Source organism: Aythya fuligula, chromosome 7 (assembly GCF_009819795.1).
Source record: "Aythya fuligula isolate bAytFul2 chromosome 7, bAytFul2.pri, whole genome shotgun sequence".
Classification (NCBI taxonomy): domain Eukaryota; kingdom Metazoa; phylum Chordata; class Aves; order Anseriformes; family Anatidae; genus Aythya; species Aythya fuligula.
Window position 1 is genome coordinate 7,152,832 of NC_045565.1, and position 21,041 is coordinate 7,173,872.

Consider the following 21,041-nt stretch of genomic DNA (forward strand, 5'->3'; position numbering starts at 1 on the left):
TTGTGGTTTTGTGCAGGATACTTCTCAGCAGGAGGTAGCAGGAGCAGATCGAGGGGATGTAGAAGCATCAGGACGTTGTGCTTTTTTCTTCTTATTTGAAGGAGAAAACAGATACGTGTGGTTATTACAGCACGCAGTAGATACCTAGGAAATACTGAATAATAAATTATGCAAATAGCCATAAGCAATGTTTAGGCGGGCCTTTTATGATTTTAATAATTCAACTTCGGAGCATGGTGCTACAGGCTCCTGCTGCTCCTCTCTGAACAGTAAGTAAACAGGCCCCAGGATGGCTCCAAATTAAGCTGAAAACATTCAAGTCATTTAATGTACACCTTCAGTGGCCATTGCCTGATCACGGTGCTCCCAACTGAATGCTTGATCTGTTTCATTATTTATAAGTTCTTGAGTGTTTAAAGTGTAAATGAGACTTTTCTAAACAGAACCAATAAGCCCCAATGTTAATTCGCTTGAGTAATGGCTAAAGGAATTGAAAAGCAAACAAGATTTGCAAAATCAGTCTTTAATATATATTTGTGATCTGACATACTGTGAAATGTCCCTGAGAACTCTAAAACAGATTACCTGCATATGCAGTTTGCCCACGGAAATGTGATGAATGGGTAGCTGCTCTGCACTCAGTCTCTGCAGGTTGCGTGCTGAAACGCTTTTTTGGGTAGAATAGTTTGCTTTTGGATTTCACTGGCCAAAGACAGACCCCAGCGTACGCCTGCCTCCTGTTTATCAATCTTGTTTGTCTGTCCTGAGAGCTCAAGTCCCACCCCATTTGCACAATCCCAGAGATGTGTTTTAGGTTAATTTTGAAAGATGACTTTCTATTTTGAGAGGCAAACCTAGCCAAAGCTTGGCTTTTCCTGAGTGACAAAAATCTGTGTTTACAAAGAAGCATTCTTTCTGGAATCAAAATGTAAAATAGATGTTTTTATATTTCCTTCAGAATGGCAATAGAAATACTGTATTATTTCAGAAAAATATAAATGAAATGGAAATGAAACAGCCAGACCCTCTGATTTCCACATACCTTGTGTATAAAGGAGGTGATGCCCAGGAGGGAAGCATTGGTCGAGGAGGATGAACCGAAGGACCTTTGCTTCATGGGTACCTTCTAAGATCTTGAGGCACTTACTTCCTGAGAGATCCAGGGAGCCCTAATTGTTCCAGCTTGGCTGATTCTTTCTAAGTTGAGTGTCTTGGACTTGTAGGTTCTCTCATTCAGTACAAGGAACCAAAAAGCCTGAGGTGGCCCTAGCTGTAGCCCTTCCTGCTTGTCTGCGTGCCCCAAAGGTCAAGGAGATCCCCCTGCTCTCCCAGGCAGATTATTATTATTATTTTATTTTTGGGGAGGTGTTGGGGGAAGGAGGGTGTATATTAACAGGTACAGGAACCCACAGGTGCCGACGTAACACTCTTCTGTGTTCCTGGTGCATGTAGGCACCAAGAGCCTTGTCTTGTGTTCCCAGGTACCAAGACAAATAAGACAGATCTCTGATGAAAGCCTGTTTGTATTGCAGAAGCATTTGTCAAAGTTGACTGAGAATATATCAAGGGACTTAAAAGTTGTGTTATCAGAAAATGATTGATCCTCTCTTGAGGAAGCTCAAGGACTGCAAATACGAACATTATCGCACATGTTCCGTAGGTGCCAAAAAAAAAAAAAAAAAAGCATTTGGCACAAAGTTAATGCAGGGATACTTGCAGTTTTCATCAGCATTTTTTGCAGAGGTTGTTTTTCATCACCAGAATTGTTTACCCCCAGTTCTCAGGTCAGTGCTGTGGCAGGGCTTCCCAGATGGGACGGCTCAGAACTGGGACTTGGTTCTGTGCACATGGTGACTTTGCTGTGTCTGGGCCTTATGGGCCTGTCTTAATTCTGAGGCACTTGACTATATAGCACAGACACAGTAAGTTTAAATCTGAAGTGTGTTGTGCTAGAAAATAGCAAGTGTGTCCTGGGCTCCCACTAATGGCTCTGTAGTCACATAGCTAAGCCTTGGTTCTGCTTTGTCCTGGCTTGGTACCCGTGTGGCAGGTGAAGAGTAAATACAATATTTACTAATGTTTATTAAAATAGTCCCAATAAAATAAAATGGGTCTGAAATAGAAATGAGATTGGTATTGTGATAATATATTTAAATGTGAAGGCTTGGATACCCTTGGGAACATCACTGCTCTTTTAAATGCAAATCATTTTGTTTGCAGGTACCTAACATAATAATCTATGCACATAATCAGAGAATTTGTATTCCCAGGAGCTCAGTTCTAGCTTGGATATACATGAACCTTGCTAATATATATATTTTTCCCCAAAAGTACCAAAATAAAACCAGGAGTTTTCAACACTGAAAGGTGTAATAAGCTTACTTGCTTACTGAGGTGGTAACTTTCTTTTTCAGTGCAAAAGTTAGTTTACTGCATTTGGTACCGTGGCAAAAAAAAACTTCCAAAATTCATTACTTTGGGGTAATTTTTATGTTACAACATGTGGCAGCACACTGCTGGAGTTCTGTGAAGTTTCATTTTCCTGTGGGCACCTTCAGCTCCAAGGTTTCCCTGTAATGGTTCTCCATCATCTCTTTAGGAAGGCAAAGAGTAACTTTTCAATTGTGACTTTCATAAACTGGACCAAATTCAGGAAGAGGTCCAGTTTTGGAATGGAAGTAAGACTTGCTGAGGTTTTTGCTGTGTCTCTCACGAACAACAAGATTGTAGAATAAAGAGCTCTGTGCTTTCCTGTGGCTCTGACTGTAGGGACTTTTTTCCTGATGAAAGTTTGTCTGACATTCCTAAAGACATCTGGTGCTGCAAGTCTTTTCTTCCAAGAATCATTATGACCTGTCCTGAGGTTAGGGTGGAGGTGAGGGGTTCTTATACCTGGCCCTTCCTCCAGCCCCTGGATCCAAGGCTGCAATCCCCAGAGCAGGGGCAGCAACAGCAAATGTGCGGCTTTGCTGTTTTCAGTCAGGCTGCTTAAAACAGGCTCTGTATTTGTTTGATGTCAGTCTGAGTAACCTCTGGCAGAGGGCAGAATGGTCGACTTGTGGGCAGCATCCCTGACAGGGGTGCTCTGGTACACGAGGGGATGGGACTTGTGTATACAAAATATCCTTCCTGTCACAGTTGTCCCCCATGCAGGGAAACTTTTCTTCACCAGCCATAAAAATGAGAACTTTTTGAAGGGTTCACTCTATTTCAGATGGAAATGTACATGTATTTCATATTTTTGTATACTGCTGTGGCAGTCTACAGTATAATAGCAGCATCTTACACCAGAAGGCCTCTCTGACTGAAGCAGCACTGGATTTTTTTCCCATCAGTGAGTTCATGCCATCTGCACTCTATTGTCTGACTTGTTCCAACCTCATTCATCTGCTGCTCTTTTAGGCTGTGACGTGGTATTTGCTCTTGTTCTTGCTGTACTGTGTTGTTTTATCCATTTACATCAGCTTTAGATGTTTTCCCTCCTCATTTGGCAATGAGGAAAAGCAGGGGTAATCCCTTTGCTTTTTTATTTTTCACAAAAATGCATTTTGAAGCACAGTAAAGACTTAGGGAAAGCTGATTCAATTCCCTTATCAAAGGATGAGGCAACCTGCTCAAGTTCCAAATAGTGTCATCCTTCAGAAGTTTGCCTCCAAGTGATCCCGTTCTGCCTATTTATACATATCCTCTTTGCTGGTGCGCAGCATCACCTTTTACATTTACATCACCTCCAAGAGTTGCTATTGCCAGCATTTTCTGGGAAGTGAGACAAGTAATGGTGTTCGCTGGAGTAGCCCCAAGACTTTTCATCTTGCTGGTGACTGTAGTATGTGCGTATTTACTATTTCTGTGCTGTCTGCCAACAAGACTTTTTTTTTTTTTTTTTTTTTTTTTGTATTATTATCTTTAATTTTCCCGGGTACCGTAGCCTGTGTATTTTTTGTCTCAATTGTTGTTCCATTGTATGTGTGGATAAGTTCATAAGGTAACATTTACTGTTTATGGTAAATCTCTTTCGTGGGTCTGGGAATATTTTTTCCTGAGTTGGCACCTTTTGTGTAAGTAATGGAGAATAGTCTGTTAGCCTTAGTAAATATGGCTTTGGTCCCATTTGCTAAACTAAAAATAAAATACAGAAGAGGTATCCCACAGTTTAAAATTTTATTAGAGCAAACATTTCACCCTGGTGGAGTTGCCGGAGACTCATCTGCCATCTTAGCAGATACAAGGGGGTCTGGGGACCCAGGAGGCTGCCAAAAGCCCCTGGCCTGGGGGACCCAGGCTGTGCCATGACCCTGAGCTCCCCTCTGGCTGTTCCAACAACTCGGGCTGCTCAGCTGACCTGGGGAGAGGGCAGTCTGCCAGTTGTTCTGTGTGTCTGGAGCACAAGGTATAGTTAGCCCTTGAGGAAGTGGTGCTTTAGGCAACATATGACCAACGCCTATTCAGTGCATGCAGCTGTAACCTTTTAAAAAGCTTTGGGAGAAGAGTTTGTGTGGTTTGGAAATGCCTCAAATATCTCGCTTAACCTAGTAAATCTTTGGACAAGGGAGATCTGAACCCAGGATGAAGGAGATAAAATTCACCTCAATTTCTGAAAGTAATTTGGCAAGTACCATTAGCAAAACCTCTTCAAAGATTTAAGTGTCATGCAATAAGAGGAAGGATTTTTGCACTGATAGATAAGCAGCAACAACAACAACAAAAAAAAGCAGCATTGCTGAATCTCACAGTACAGAGAAGTCACTAGTAGGTTCCTGCAAAACTCTCAACTAAGACCTGAATATTCACAGAATCACCTTGGTTCGAAGAGACCTCCAAGATCACCTAGCCCAACCTCTGACCTGACACTAACAAGTCCCCCACTAAACCATATTACTGAGCTCTACATCTAAATGTCTTTTCAAGACCTCCAGGGATGGTGACTCCACCACTTCCCTGGGCAGCCCATCCCAATGCCTCACAACCCTTTCGGTAAAGAAGTTCTCCCTAATATCCAACCTAAACCTCCCCTGGGGCCACTTTAGCCCATTCCTCTCCACCCCCCCCCCCCTCCACCCCCCCAAAAAAAAGAGGCACTCACACAACCCCTGAGAATCGGCAAGAGCTGTTTATTGCTGGGACAAGCCTGAGGGATGTCCGTGGTGTTTGGTGGCTCCAAGCTAATGCTTGTGATGGAGCCTGAGCTACGAGCAGGGGGCTTCACCGCACTGCATGGCTGTCCTCGCACACAAGAAGGCCTGCTGCTCGCCTTGCTCTTCTCGTCTCCTTCCTGCCGCCCCAGCTGGCAGTCAGAGGGCCCAGATGCTCAGCGAGTGCTGGGCCAGCTGCAGGGGACCTGTTTTATAGGGCCCGCAGCAAAGTGGTGGCCACGGTGGCCTCAGCAAGCCTCTGCGATGGAGTGGCCCACGCGTGGCCAAAGGCGGCTGTGCTGGGAGCGGCCTGGAAGATGCCCTCCCGGGGACAAGGAGGAGGGTTGGGGGGCTGAGGGCCCCTTTTCTGGGGCTGGCTCCCTGGGGCCGTTTGGCTTGCCAGAGAGAAAGGCTGCCCCTTGGCCACAGGGACTGCCCTGCACCTCCCATCCTGTGCCCTGGGTTTATTTTTAACACTGCTTTTTAGGCAATTTCATTCTATTCTTTATGGAAAAGAACAGAAGCAAGGTGCATCTCCAGCCCTAATTCCCACGTGCGCTTTGTGCTTCGAGTGAAGAATTTCTTCCTCACGTCACATCTCATCTAAATCTCCAATCCATTTATCCAATACTCAGCGTATTTATAAATTTCCAGTAGCAGTCATCTGGCTTGGATGTCCAGAGTAATTAAAAAAAAAAAAAAAAAAAAAGGGAGGAGGGTGGTGTATGCAGGGAACTTTATTAGTTCTATTGAGTAGAGTGAATGGCAGATGAAATGTAATCTAGGTAAATGAAAAGTCATGCCCATAGGGCAAAAAGTTGATCACAGCTTCATATCTGAAATAACTTTTAAGTGGCTATTATCACTGCGTTAAGAACTGGGTTTTATTGAGGATTTAAATTAAAAAAATAAAAGGACAGCTAAGTGGTTTTAGCAGCAGCATGCATCACCTGAGCTGGTTAAAAAAGGAGAAATGAAATGCTAGAAACTGATGTGGCCACTGGAGGAGGAGGTTCTAGGAAGCAGCCAGTGCTTGCTCAGGTGTTGTGGGGGATAAGTTGCAATTTACTCCAATTTACCTTGTGTTGCTACTATAGTATATGGGAGCAAGAGTCTGGATTTTGCTCTGGGTAGTCTATGGGCAGGCTGGATGGAGCTCTGGGCAGCCTGATCTGGTGGAAGGTGTCCCTGCCCATGGCAAGGGTTGGAACAGGCTGAGCTTTAAGGTCCCTTCCAGCCCAAGCTGTGCTGTGATTCTGTGGCTGTGTGGTGGAGGAATCTACTCTGCCAAGAATCAACTTCTACAGCCTGTCTTTAGGTAGAAGTAATGGGTTCTGTTGAGGTATGGAGAAATAAAATAATGGTATGTTGAAAATCAACAAGCTTGAGTCAGTCCTTGGATATTGGCATGTGTTACCTATGTAATTTAAGTTTCTCAGTACAGGCTTTCTGTCGGGTGCCCTTGTAGAAGGTAATAGAAGAAGCAACGTTAGTGGCTTCGGCGTGGGGCCTTGCGGTGACCTTCCCCCATAAAACATCAAAGGTGGAACAAGAGGACCCTTCTGTGTGAACCAGGCAATTATCCTGCTGCTGCATCCCCAAGCATTAAATAAATAAATAAATAAAAAGAGATTTCTGAACACTTATTTTGTCTTTTTCCTTTTTCTTTTTAAGCATTCAGAACTCATTGTTTTCACTTTTTTTTTCTTTTTTTTTTTTTTTCCCCCCTATGTGATGAAGGATAGGGCACTTGTTTTTGTCTGAGATGCTTCTTTGTTATAATTTTTCAGGATGGGGTTTTGTGTAAATTGAATACATCTTGGACTTGATGAAGTAAAGTTGCAACTTGTTAATTTAGGCCACAGGCCAGCCCCTCACTTCTCCAGTCCTCAGCCCCATCTGTGTCAGGACAACGTACTCTCTACAGCCTGAATTCTTTTTTTCCTGCATCCCTGGTCTGTGTGTTGTCTTGCTTTAATCTCTACTTCTCTTGGTGCTGCTGTGTTAATCTCTGCTTCACTCTACTTTTTGCTGTTTTATCCCAGGCTTCTTTCTCTCTCTTCCCACACTGAATCTTTACATGTTTATCTCTTGTTTGTCCTCTTAGAAGGAGGGGGAAAAATAGGGACCATCACACCTTTCTTTTCCTGTTTTCTTTTGATCCTTGTTATCTTTCTGTGTAGAAACTGTGGGTCAGATGTCTCAGTGACATACGAGTCACTTGAAGTAATGAGGTGCATCTTCTGTGCCTTTATGGGGCTCTAAGCATATCACTAAAGAAGCAGAGGGAAGACGAGGAGGAAGGAGTGTGATTCCTTATGTCCCACAGGACAGACATATGTATGCTCTGATCTAAGTGGGATCGCCGTGCCGCTGCATTTCCCACATCAGGAAATGTCTCCCACCATCTTGCTGCATCATTTCAGTCTGAGGTGATGTGCTAGGAATCTGATGGCTAGGAATAAGTAAAAAAAAAAACAAACAAAAAACAACAACAACAACAACAAAAAACTAAGGTCACACGTTTTCCTTATCATGGACTCAGACTGGTACTGTACAGAGTCTGAAGGGTAAACCTTTTCCTTGTCATACTCAGATTCTTAGAGTGGCTCCAGGTGGGAAGTCATAAGGTCTAGGTGGGATGACCAGGAGTTAAAGCCTAAAATTTGAATTTGTCTTAACTCCTATTTTTTTGCCGAAGTAATGGGCTGGTTTTAGCTGTAATTGTTCAGAGGCTGTGGCTGCATACAGAGATGGAAGAGGGGAGACAGGACAGGAGCACAGGAAAATTATCTTGAAACAACCTTGGAAACTTCTCAAAGATCTCTACTGATGATGTGAGGAAAAAGAGTTGGAAATGTGTAACCCTAGCGCTGGCTTTGCAGAATCATCCTATTCTTTTGTTCATAAAACAGCGCGGTTCTAAGTAAGTTCAGGATAATGTTCAGAATTTACTTTCTGCATTAAGGTTTTCATTTTCTTGAGACTTCTTATTTATTGCTATTTAATCCATCCTTTACTACAGACATACACCTGCAAATGTAGAAAAATAAGTTTGTGATCCAGGTTTTGCTATGAAAACTCTATAGAATATCAAAGCAAGCAACTACCATTTCAACTGATCCATCTAATGCCTTTCTATAAGAAATTAATCTCCATTTTCAAATTGCTTTACCATCAGTGGCAGGCAGAGGAAAGCAGTACAGAGATAGAGGTATTTTATAATGCACATTTGTTCTATCTGAAAGAAACTTGGCATATTACACACTGCGTAAAAGTTGCTGAGGACTCACTAAGAGGAGAAGCAACTGGATGCATGCAGGTGAAACTCATGTTTTGTAGGACATATTTAGTGGTCCTGGGCAGGCAGATGTGGGACTTGGAGGCAGAAACCTTCCTGAATTTCTGAGTTCCCTCTGCCTATTCTGGTCTCTACTCAGCCAACAGAAGATGCAAGAGGGTAGGCACCAAGGAGAGTGTCCTTCAACCTTTGGTAGAGGGTTATTCACCACTGGGAGTGTCTGATATCCGCTTTCCCAGCTCCATACTTGGACACCAGCCAAGATGCCTCTCATCTTCACCACCGCCAAGTATAAGCATGGTAGCTTGCTGCTCTCCAGAGGTGCTATCTGTAACAGCTGTCTCAGGAGTTTCTTATTTCTGTAGGGCTCCCAATTCTCACTGTTCTACCTTGGTTGGTTTTATTTATTTTTATTACACAAAGCCTAGAGAAAAATCACCATTGTTTTAGAGTGCAGAAGTGATGAGTTTTCTTTCATCTGTTGATAATTATTGGTACTTGCCCTTACCATAGCTCAAAGAGTTGAGTATGTGTGTGTTTATGCCTTTTAACTACCATCTTTTTTCCTTTTTATTTAGGAAACTTAATCTCCTTTCCCATAAGTAAATAAGCAATATGTAATATTCCTCATCTAATGTACTGTGCTTCTGCGGGTACAATGCGTAGGATAGCTGATTCTTCCTTAAAGTCACTTCTTCCAGATGGATAACATACATAATTCTCCCAGGCTAAATACCACAGGCTGAAAAATTCACAACTTTTGTTCCAAGCTGTAGGAAACACTGTGTTTGTTTAATGTAAATTCCCTGACATGTTGCTTGGACTTGTTATATAGACTTGATTAATATGCTGAAATGTAAAATATGTTCTGTGTGAACAGCAAAATACTATTTTTGTCTGTTTAACCTTTTCATACATCAATCAGTTGAAGTAGTTGCTAATGTAATTCAGTGATGTCAGAGGTTAATCATGCTGTTGCAAGAGGCTTTATCTTTTTGTCAACTTTAGAAGTAAGAATAACATGTTTTAGGCGGTTCTTGAAGGAAGGATAAATACGTTTGGATGATAAAATCTTCAGACTGTACTTACGACTCAGTGTGGGCTTCAGCCACATAGCCTGTGAGCACTCCTGTAGATTTTGTCATTTTGTGTTCCACACTTGAACGCAGCTGGAGGCCCATCAAGTACAAAGGATATGGAACATTACACACTGTTGTCTACAACATCCTCATGAGGGTAAGATGTGTCCAATTTGTATTTTGTGTTTGTGCAGAATCATGGCTTGCTTAATTGGTTGCAGTTAAGTATGGCTCTTTGTCACTGAGACTGACCATCTGGGACGTGTAGATCCTTAGTCCCCTGTTCAGGCATGAAGTTTAGCCTTTGCCTGCTGCACCACTTTGGTAGCATCAAGTGTGGAGTAGGATTGTGCTCCATGTGCTCAGCATCTGTGGAAGGAGAAATCCTGCTTCTGGCTCTCTTCCATCTTTCTTGTCATCACTTCAAGTAAGAAGACAATGAAAATTTCATTGCCTGGAGAATGTTATTCTGGGAGTTGTTGAAGGACAGCACAGTCACTGGTCACAGCCAGCACAGGTTCACAAAGAGGGAAGGGATCATCCTGCTCTGCTTGGCCTGCTGCAGCCTCGCCTCGAGCACTGCGTGCGGGTTGGGGTGCCGCAGTACCAGAAGGGCATAAAGCCATTAGAGAGCCCCCAGAGGAGGCTGTGAGGATGATGAAGGGCCCAGAGGGCAAGGCGTGTGAGGAGCAGCTGAGGGCCCTCGGTTTGTTCAGCCCAGAGCAGAGGAGATAAGGGGAGGCCTCATGGTGGCCTGCAGCTCCCTCATGGAGCTTGTGGGTCCCTGCCAACTTAGGTTAGCCTGTGATTGTGTGATGCTTTTCTAGAACTTCCAATTGATTTTTTAAATCAGAAATAATACGTGTGGAAGTAAACAACCCCCTTTTTTCATTTTGTAGTTTCTGAATTTAGGAAACTGATGTGAATGCCTTGTGACTACTGAAAGCTGAGCACTGCAGGTTTCGTTCAGCTAGATTCTGTTCTCTGATTTATGTGCTAGCATAAGGGTTGCTCCCAGGCCAATCGTATTTCACTGGCTTTTTAAAGAAAGGGCTCTGCTGAAATGTTCAGCTAAAATAATCCCAAGATGTATCTAAATCATTTAGTAAGTTCTCACTGAGTACTAAGGGTCTGCTCTCTTTAGCAGAGCGTAAACAGCTAATTCTGTATTTCATGACTTTTGTGCCTGAGTCCCTTGTAATGTGCTTCCCATGGAAAGATCACCTTCTCCTGTGATTAATGTGAAAAAACAAACACTTCCCTGTTATTTCAGTCTAACGAAGATTTTCAGCTTCTGGATTCATCTCAAAGGGATAGTGTGGTGTACAACTATTGTTACAATATTTACAAATAAAGCAGCGGTGCTTTATAAATTTTATTTCTGTTGGCTTGTTTTGTAGCTACATGCTGAATAATTTCCAGCAAGCTCAGATAGCATTTATGAGTAAATGTCATTGTTTTCAGAAGAGTATTATCACACCTGAAAATAATATTGCTCTTTTTTGTCAATTATGTTCATTTCTGTTGTTTTTCTTTTTTTCTTTTCTCTCTCTTTTTTTTTTTTTTTTTTACACATAACTTGCTTGACTTTGTTTCCTTGAGACTGGTTCCATATTAATTCCCTTTAAATTGTGATCCTGCTGTGAGATGCAAGATCCTTATCATGTGTCCTCTGTGGATTTTGAACAGCTCCCCACCCCCCACTAGGGTAAAATTGAAATTCCAGTGTAGTTCCAGGAGAAGGTATGTTACTTCTGTAATAAGGTAAAAGACTTCATTTCAGTGAGAACATCACTTGGGCTTTTCACAAAAAGGTTATGAAAGCTATTGTATTAGTGCGTTGCCAATATCAAGGGATGTGTTTGTTTTTGCATGTACAGTGCGTTTATGGACAAAATGTCTATTTGGTTGCATCAGACTCTGCATCTATTCAGATTTATTACTTCCCTGGCATTTTAGGTCAAGGACAGAGGCAGGATGTAAGCACCAAAACAATAGATATTAAAAAACAGAAAAAAACACACACACACACACAAAAAAAAAACACAACACAATTTCAGATTCTTTTTAGTTTACAAAAGTAATACTTTAAGGATGATTTTAAAAATGGCTTGTTTGTGTACTGCTGGTTCTTGATTAGAGAGTGTGAGTGCCTTGCGAATTTCTGAAACAAACCCATTGTATTTTTAAGAACAAAGGAGTCTCTGAAAACAAAGCGAGTAGTGCTTTGTTAAATCAAGCAGGTAGCTATTATGGAGTGCAACAGAGGAGAGTCAAATTGGATGGAGAATTCAAAGCAGTAAGGTCAGTTAAGTAGCAGTGTTTTACTAGAGACTGCACAAAATTCATCATTGCATCAAGATTTTAAGTTGATTAAATATTAAAAAAAAAAAAAGTATGTAATTGTAGTTGCTTTTTTTTTTTTTTTTTTTTTTTTTTTTCAGCTACATTAAAAATTAAGTTACTATTTGATCTCTTTAGCCCTTGCTTAAGGTTGACTTTGGCAGAAGCCAATTTTCTGGAAACTAGGCAAAGGAGGGTGAAGCCTCTATGGACCAAGAGCAACAAGCCAAACAAATGATGTGTGTGACTATTTTACAGTGCTTTCCCCCTTGCATAGATGTTGCTGTCCAAAATTATTGTACTTCTTTTCTGCCTGTAAGGAAAACAGAGTGTCATACTTAAAGTGCAGAAAGGGCTTTTGCAATTAAGTCCTTGGGTCTTGCCCCTTCCAAACACACTCAGTGCCATGAGGAATTTATACATGCCTTTGAAGAACATAGTTTTTTCTCTGATTACTTGCGTGCACTTCTTGGAAAGGTGATTGCTACCTTCTCACAGGGGCACAGCCCTGCAGACTTACTTAATTAGCAGTCAGGGCTCTGCCACAATTACTGGTCTAACCCCTTTTGTGCCAGATATGTTGGGTATAGGCCACAAGGCTGTAAAGTTTGAGAGCAATTTCCCCTCACTACTGTCCTTTCATTCAGGACCTACTAATGATGGATTATTGCCTTTTTATAAGCTGGAGTTTTGTGAAAAACAGGGACTAGCTTTCATTATAAGACAATCATTTATTTGTACACTTAAGTTTTTAGGGACACACTTCTTGTATTTCACAATTGCTGAAGCATCTGAAGCATATCAGCTTGAAGTTTTGAGAGCTTCATGTCCTGGTACCTTTTGCCGTTAGGTGTCTTCACAGCCTTCGTCATGGGAAAGCAGACAAACTGTTGCTGCTTTTTCCTTCCTCTATTTCCTAATCATGTCATCTGGTTCTTGCAATTGCCCCAGCTCTTACATCCCTTAAGCTATCCCTTTTCACAGCAGGAATATGTGCATGGGTTATTTTCTAGTAGTTGCAGCTCAGGTAGCCCAAAATGTGGTGACATTCACCGGTGGAAATTGGAGATTATTATTTCCCTTTGCAGTCATTTGAAGAGAGGACTTTCATTGGTAGTGGAGTTGGTGAAAATGTAGCCAGAACTTTGACTTCACCTTCAGGTCTAAACAAGAAGACTAAGAAGTTAAAACAACTCGAGCCATTACGGTGGTCGTGGTGTTTTTTGTCTTGGTTGTTTTCAGGGAGGCTGGTTTTGGGCACCTTTTCAGATGATCTCAAATTTTGGTTGCTTACTTCTTTGCATCATCACTGAGGCATAATTATGAGGGCAATGTACAGAAGCTCGCGGATTTTGTTGGTGATTGGACATATAAACACTTAGAACTGCAATAGAGTTGGCATTCAGCTTGTTTCTCCTGGTGAAATACCCTTCCAATAAACTGGCGGTGGCCTCTGGAAAGCTGTATGAGCGTCAAGCTGCTGGGCTGGGGTAACACTGTACAGAACCTCTCACAAGAGGTCGTGCCAATAGCTCCAAAACTTTGTTTCTCAGGTGGCTAAAAGGGTGTTCTTCTTCTAACTTAAAAAAACTTCTTTGCTCTAAAGTTACAGATGCTTGGCAGTGTTTGTTACTGTCATCTCTAAAACAGTAGTTTCAAAATAAACAGTTGAAAAACCCTTACTGTGGTGTTTTCCTCAATACAATTGTAAAACTATAAAGAGACCAATAATTAGTTTTCCCATTTTATCCATAACAAAACATCATTCCGACTCAGAGCCCCTCTCCGTACAGATTCATGTATTTATAGTCACTGTCATTGTAAACTGAGGGTATAAAGAAACTTTACTCTGCTTTTTGAAACAAATTATTTGGGTCTGCAAAACATGAGGTTATCTGATTAGTATTTTTCACCAATTTAAATGTTCTACAGCTAGTGACATTCACAGATTTTTTTTCTTACCTGTCAACGAATTTAAACCGATATTATTTCTTTTAATGCTTTGTGTGAAGAAACCTGGGTAGTGTTAATTCTTTAGCAAAAAATGAAGTTTTAGGGAAGTGTTCATAGGTACTGTGCGTGCATCTCTGAGACTCTGGAGTATGACGTTCATGGTAGTTAGTAATGCTTGACATTTAGAAAGGAAGCTGGAGTGTAGGCAAGGCTTAACTGAAATGATGGGACAAGAAAAGAAAAGCAGATTATACACGCTGAGTACATGTTTGGTCCTAATTGGTTTCCCTTTTGTCTTGTTCGACATCGTTTTCTTTTTGCTACAATCTAGTTTGCTGTTGAAGAACAATGACTTTTTTTTTTTTTTTTTCCTTGTAGAGCTTCATGTAACTGTTTTTTGTTGCTGTTGTGTTTTTTTTTTCTTTCCCCCCTCACCTTGTTGTGTTGTACTTGCTACGGAAAATATATTTCCATTTTGGTTGTTACTTGATTGCATTCTTTTGAGGTAAGATTGGGGGATGATTACTCAATAGAGGAAAAAAAAAAAAAAGAATGATGTTAAATAGTTATCTTTGATGGGTCTCATCCTCAACACAAGTTATTTCACTTTGTTTTTCTTCTGGTGTTGTCTGAAATAGCTTCAGTGTCAGAGGCGGTTTTTCACTCAAGATAATCAGACTTCTTAAACATCACTCAGAACATAAGATACCAGAAACCCGTTTTAGAAAATTGTATTTTGAGTGTTGACATTATTATTAAAATATATAAAAATGTCAGTGAATGCATAAATGTCTCCCTTGTGTGCCCTTTGTTTTTTTGCAGGCACTATCCTGGTTGACAATATGCTGATCAAAGGGACAGCAGGCGGCCCAGACCCCACCATTGAACTCTCTTTAAAGGACAATGTAGATTACTGGGTGATCCTCGATCCCATCAGCCAGAGGTTGTACCTAAACAGCACTGGCCGAGTTCTGGACAGGGACGTAAGTTTGGAGTTTGTTTCCTTTTCTCCCCACAGACTTTATTTTCTGAGTCAGTGTATACTTGAAGAGTGATCATAAACACAAGAATTGCTAGAACATAATAGCAGCATCTATCTTTTGTCCCCAGATGAATGTGAACAGAGTTAATCTGATTCTTTGTAAGGACTTACTGGGAGCACACTTGGTGATGTGCATAACAATATTATGTGGGCAAACACAATAATAAAGACAGAACAAATAGTTGTGTGAATTAGCAGAAATACTTCTTGCACCAAAATTGTTTATTGAATCAAAAGCATTTTTATGTTTTGCTGCTGTTGTCTGGGAGAAGTCCTGCTCGCCTCATGGCCCATGACTCAAAGCCTGCTCTACCTGTGTACATTAGCTTATGAAATGTAAGAGAAAGCAAAGGAGTTGTGCATATTACAATTCACGTTTCAATTTCAATTTACTTGCAAAGCTTGACATACTCAAATGAAAATGTGCTAGTTTTTTTGTTTGTTTGTTTGTTTTTAGTATAAGGTAACACAAAATTTGTGTGGTATGCTTTTTCCTAGTAGCATTAAATGTTTTTAAGCAAGTTTTATTTTTTTGTGGAAAGATTATAAAAAAAAAAAAAGGAATATTCTCATCTATGCTGATTTCATTCAAGAGGAATGCTTTTTGAAAGTACAGACATTGCCTCGATGTTACAACATGGCTGCAGTTCAGCAGAATCTGCAAGAAAAACTGGCTTACAAGTGACTGTAAGCAACATGGAAAGCGTGATTTAAAGATCAGGAGTTCTCCTTGGCATCAATGAAAGTTTGTTTTATATTGGCTTGATCAAGTAATTTGTTTTCTCCGTGTATTTTGAGATACGTTCATTAGTATCAAAAACAACATGCAAATTTATCATCATTTCCATTTTTTTAAAAAGCTAATTGAATTCAGCCATTCTTAATTAGCTTAATTCACAAACTATTTTAAAAAGTAAAATGAAGGTAATCAACACAAAACACGGCAGAACAGACCTGTGGAAAAAGGAGATCCCCGTGCATTAGCCAAGAGGTGACATTGCCTCCAATGCCCAACAGCTGGCTGCCTTTGAGATGGGCAGGAGTTGGACTGCTGTGTTAGTGACAGTTTGTCTAAGCTCATAAATGCTTTATATCCTTATGAATACATAGGCATTTCTTGCAAAGAACGGCACTGTAGACTCAACTCACAAGGAAATGAATGAATGGTATAAATTTACTTAATTTACGTATGGGTAATAATGTTTTTACATTAGTTTTTATGGGGTTATTTCTTCATTTTTACTATGAGCTAGGAAACACTAGGGAAAAAAAAAAACAACAACAACTGGTATTTACAGGTGGATTCAATACATTTTTATCCCTAGTGCTGCATAAGATTGCTTATTTGTGTTTGCTTCAATTTATAAGGGTATGAAAAGAAAAAATGAGATTTAGGGTAGTAATACAGATTTTGGGTGTGAGCGCTGCTGTATCTCTCTTTGTGGTCTCAGTGAATCTCAATTTAAGTTGCAAGCCAAAAAAAATGAAAGCAAACTGTGAAAACCCAACCTGCTGATCAAGTGAAAGTGTGGAACTTATGCCATGAACTTGATTAATACGTCTCTCATCTAATAGGTGTTTCCAACCTTCAGAACCAGAACTATACAAACCCCTAAATCAGAAAATCATTTTGGAGTGTGTGCAGTTCTTTGTTTCTTTATTTGTTTAACAAAGAAAAGCTGCATTTCTCATCTTTCAAGTGAAAACTGTGTGAAACCTTGTAATACCAATAGATTTTTTTTATTAATTCCAACCTTAAAATCAAGTTTTTGATTACAGAGCAGAAATTGGAGTCTGATTCACAAATGGTGCATATGTGATTACATGCAATATGGTTCGATGCTCTTGCCATTTTTCTCTTGTGTGACCGCCTGTCAACCCTCTGCTGATTCAGATAACCCAATCTCATTCTTTCTTTTATTACTTTTCTTGAAAGAAAATCCAATTAGAATCCATTGACTGATTTTACTGAGAATGACAGTATGTTTTTCCAAATAAAATTGGATAAAAAGAAAATTCCCGACCTCCCTTCAAAACTTCAAGTACTTAGGAAGGATGAATAGAGATGAATCAGAACCGGAGGGGAAAGAAACTGCTAAAATGTGTTAGGATAACTTGTCCCCAGTATGATAAACAAATGGTGCCATTATGTATTTACATTTATTGTCAGTAAATGTCAAAATTGACAAGCATTTATTTACAGATCTGATTTAAAATCTAAGCACTGACCAAGCAGAAATAATAATAGACTTATGCTTCCATACCTCAAGAAAAGGGAAAAAACATTTTTCACATGTTCTTACGAAAAAGACCAAATGATGCTTGCAAATCCACAACATCACAGATTTATGTATCTGCAGCAACAAACAGCTATCATTTTCTTAGGTATCACGAACAATGGCAGATGATCTCAGTTGCATTTTTAACTTATTAAAGATGGTCTAAAAATTCCATAATTCTTGCAAAGAATGCCAGCTTGCAAAATAGAGATAATAACTTTCAAGTTTTAATTTAAGTTAGCAGTTATATTTGGTATATTCCTACCTGTGTTAGAAGTAGAAGCACCTCACAGTTGGCCGCAGATTTTTACAGCAATGAGAACCCGTTATTAGATAAAGGCTCACACTGTACCTAATTGCTGAGAAAGTTGAGTACAAAGAGTTTAAGGAAGAATCAAAATTTCATGTAAGTTCTCAACAACAACATAAAAACACCTTCTTTTCCCATGTCTGCTGACTCTTTAAAAACTGATCAATGCCACAGTCTGAAGGGTAAAGAAAGCCATATGGTTCTAAAGTCCATTATAGCAAAACTGGAAAAAAATCAATCACTCAGAGAAATTGTAGCATTTAGAATGAGTGAAAGCATAATTATGCAGATATATAATTATGGTATAATTTTAAGTCTCAGAATCTCAGTACAAAAAGCTGTTTGTTCTCTACAGTACAGTGAATTCATAGGCATTTGTAAATTATGCTTTTGAGTTGTTTAGTCTCATGAAGACTGAGGTCAATATATACAGAGGATTCTTCTTTTGTCCCTTCCCATGTGTGCTTGCTCTCTGCTGACTGTTAGATAATAAATCAAAATGGAGTTATTTTTATTTGAATATTACGGTGTTCAGTGTAGTAAAACCAAGACTCTGGATTGTCTATACGTAGCAGTGACCAAGTTGTTTTTAAATTACTTGATAAATGCAGGTAGTAGAATCTTTAATTTATTTCTGACTCGACCTTTCCATTCAAATACTAGCCAATCAAAGGTTAAAATGTGTGACATTCTCTAGGTGTCTTTCAATAATCGGATGATAATCAAAATGTGAGGGCTAACCTTGTGGAGGATTTTTGGATGCTGCACTTGATGCGTTAGCACAGTCAGACAGCAAATCTCAGCCTGCGCAGTGCAGCTTTCAGAAGTGTGGGTCTACATGGATCACTGCTGGCACGAGTAGTAGCTAGGACGCTCTCAGAGAAGCTGTTTAAATACAGGAACAGTACAGCATCAAACGTAACACAGGCTGATGGGCTACAAGTGAACCTGAGCAATATTAATATCGGTGTAGTATTTAACTCTCCTGTTACTTCAGTTCATATTTTGACTATATGTTGTAAAATATATTTTCACTTACAGCCGCCACTGTCCATTCAATCCATTGTGGTGCAAGTCCAGTGCGTTAATAAAAAGGTTGGCACCATTATCAACCACGAGGTGCGGATTGTGGTGAGAGACAGGAATGATAACTCACCTCGGTTCCAGCAGCAGCAATACTACGTGGCAGTAAATGAGGTCAGATTTTTTTTTATTTGTTTCTTTTTCTTTTTATGTTTTGTGGGTTCATTGCTAGATGCCAACTTCAGTTCTTTCTCTTCTCCTTTAAAAAAGCAATAAATTCAGTGGGTTTTAAATCCCTTCCATTTGTATCACTTTGGAGAAACACATCATGGCCAATATACTTAAGTTTTTAGAATGAAGGCTATTCTTCCTATTTCCTGACCATCAGGAAGATAAAGATACTTTTCGCCAGGATGCTTATAATGAAAGAAACTAGAATCTGAAGCCATGGCCTATTGAGTAGTAGCACTAATTTACATTAAATTACAAAATGTTTTACTGCATTATACAACTTTATCAACAAACCTGAAAGTAAAACAAATATATTAATGAAAGACAAATGTAGAGCAAATAATTCAGAAGTTTTTATTAGGAATATTGAAGCTTGGTACAGTGCAATTTATCACTGTTTAAAATGGTGCCTGTGAATTGAAGTCTTTATCTTCTAGTGGAATAAAAATCTTTGGATTGGACTAATCTAGGTTATTTGAAGGATTTGTTTTTATTTTTGTTTTTCTTGAGGTAGTACGATTTACATTGCATTTTTTATTCTCATTAGAGATTGAATAATCTGCTGGTAACCAGTACAAAGGATGTGTGTTTGCAGGAAATCAGTATTTGGGGGCTTTTATAGTAAGAAGGTGAAGTGGGGAGTGTATGTACAAAAGTGGAAATGTCCAGAGTGAAACTAAGAGGAGAATGGAAAGACAAGCCCATCTTCTCTGAGTAAAGATGGGAGGAATTACCACAAATCTGTTAAATACCAGAGCACTAATTTATTTATTTCTGAAAGAGCACAAATGATTTGATGTTGTTGGGTTTTGGTAGTGTTCTTGTTTCAATTTTTTTTTCCTAGTTTTGTGTTTGAGAGATGCTTCCCAATGTGTCAGCATCGTGTTTGGTTAGGATGAGTTTCTGCTTTAAGTGACCGAGCATGCAGGCAAGTGATGCAGAAGTGGGAGAGCTGGCTGATGAGTTCAGGACTAATTAAGACCAAAATATAAAGATAAGAAAAGAAGGAAAACCCCACGTTATTTTTGACTAGAGACCTAAAAACGAGATAAGGTTATACAGATGTATATCTATTATTTATGTATACATACACCTTTTGGTCTCAATATATACAGTACCTGTATATATACCTGTTGGTCTCTTTGCTGGTGATGATGTGGGGAATATTAAGGGAATGTCTGGCTGAGTTTGTAGTAGAGCCCTACTGCCCTCCAGCAATGTAACGCAGAACCTCTGTGAGTAATGGACCAGCTCCTTCTTAGGGTTGCCAAGAAGAGATTTTCAGCTCTGGACACCAATTGCTACAACTGGTGACTTTAATAAATAAATTTGTGAATATTTTCTGGCTTGTGCATTAAGTCCCTTTTCTCCAAATCTAACTTCAGAATATATATATGTATATATATACATATACATATATATATATATATATTTTTATTTTTTTTTTCCAGAATTTTATTTTTGAAGGTTGTTACACTGTGAAAATGAAATATGCCATTTCACCATACTATTTTAGGGGACATAAATTGTGTGTTTTTTGGGGAGAAAAACTGCTAAGATTTCTTTTGCCTACATGTTGGGCTTATCAAACAAGTTTGTTTTTATCTAAAAAATTTAGCTTGTGAAAAGAATATTTTGTTTAAATATAACTTTGATTAATATTGATTAGCTTAAGTCAAAATTAACAGCAATTAAGCATGTGTATTTTCTAACTGTGAATCATAGAATCATAGAATCATAGAATATCCTGAGTTGGAAGGGACCCTTAAGGATCATCAAGGAGATAACAAAAAGTGAAAGAATCTCTCTCGTTTCAGGCAGCTCCAACAGTTTGTGACCCTGGTATTGAAACATTTTTGAGGTATTATTGCTTCTAGCCAAGTACTAAGGAAATAGAGAGAGGAAAACATAATTCCTCTATATGAGCGTGTAGCTGTCCTTCACTGTTTGATCTTCATTTATATATAAATTAAGCACCTTTTAAATTGTCAGGATCTCCCTCCAGACAAGTTTCAGCAGTCCCTCCACCTGTATTTCTTACCAGAATTGGGGGGAGGGTCATAAAAAACTGGATGAGTACTTGTCAAGTCCTCCTTAGGCTTATTCAAGTTGGTTTAGGTTTTCAAGTTGGCTGTGATGCAGGTAATCAGTTCCAAGATGTGCACAAATGTATATCTGTATTCAGATATAGTATCTGAATGAAGGTAGTATATCAGCGCTGTAACACCAAGGAGGTAAGGACTTTCCATAATAAGAAAGAAGTCTAAAAGGCATAGAGAAAAATGCACCATTTAAAATAATTGCTATTAAGAAATTTAGCAATGTTCCAAATATCTGTGACTATTTAT

At 39.5% G+C, this 21,041-nt stretch overlaps 1 protein-coding gene across 1 annotated transcript in view; it reads left to right on the plus strand.

Annotated features, from left to right (window-relative positions):
- Positions 1-21,041, plus strand: part of PCDH15 (protocadherin related 15) — a 477,232-nt gene that overhangs the window by 183,541 nt on the left and 272,650 nt on the right. Inside the window, 2 exon segments of the mRNA XM_032191027.1 lie at positions 14,631-14,791; positions 18,481-18,636. Coding sequence (XP_032046918.1) covers positions 14,631-14,791; positions 18,481-18,636 — 317 coding nt within the window.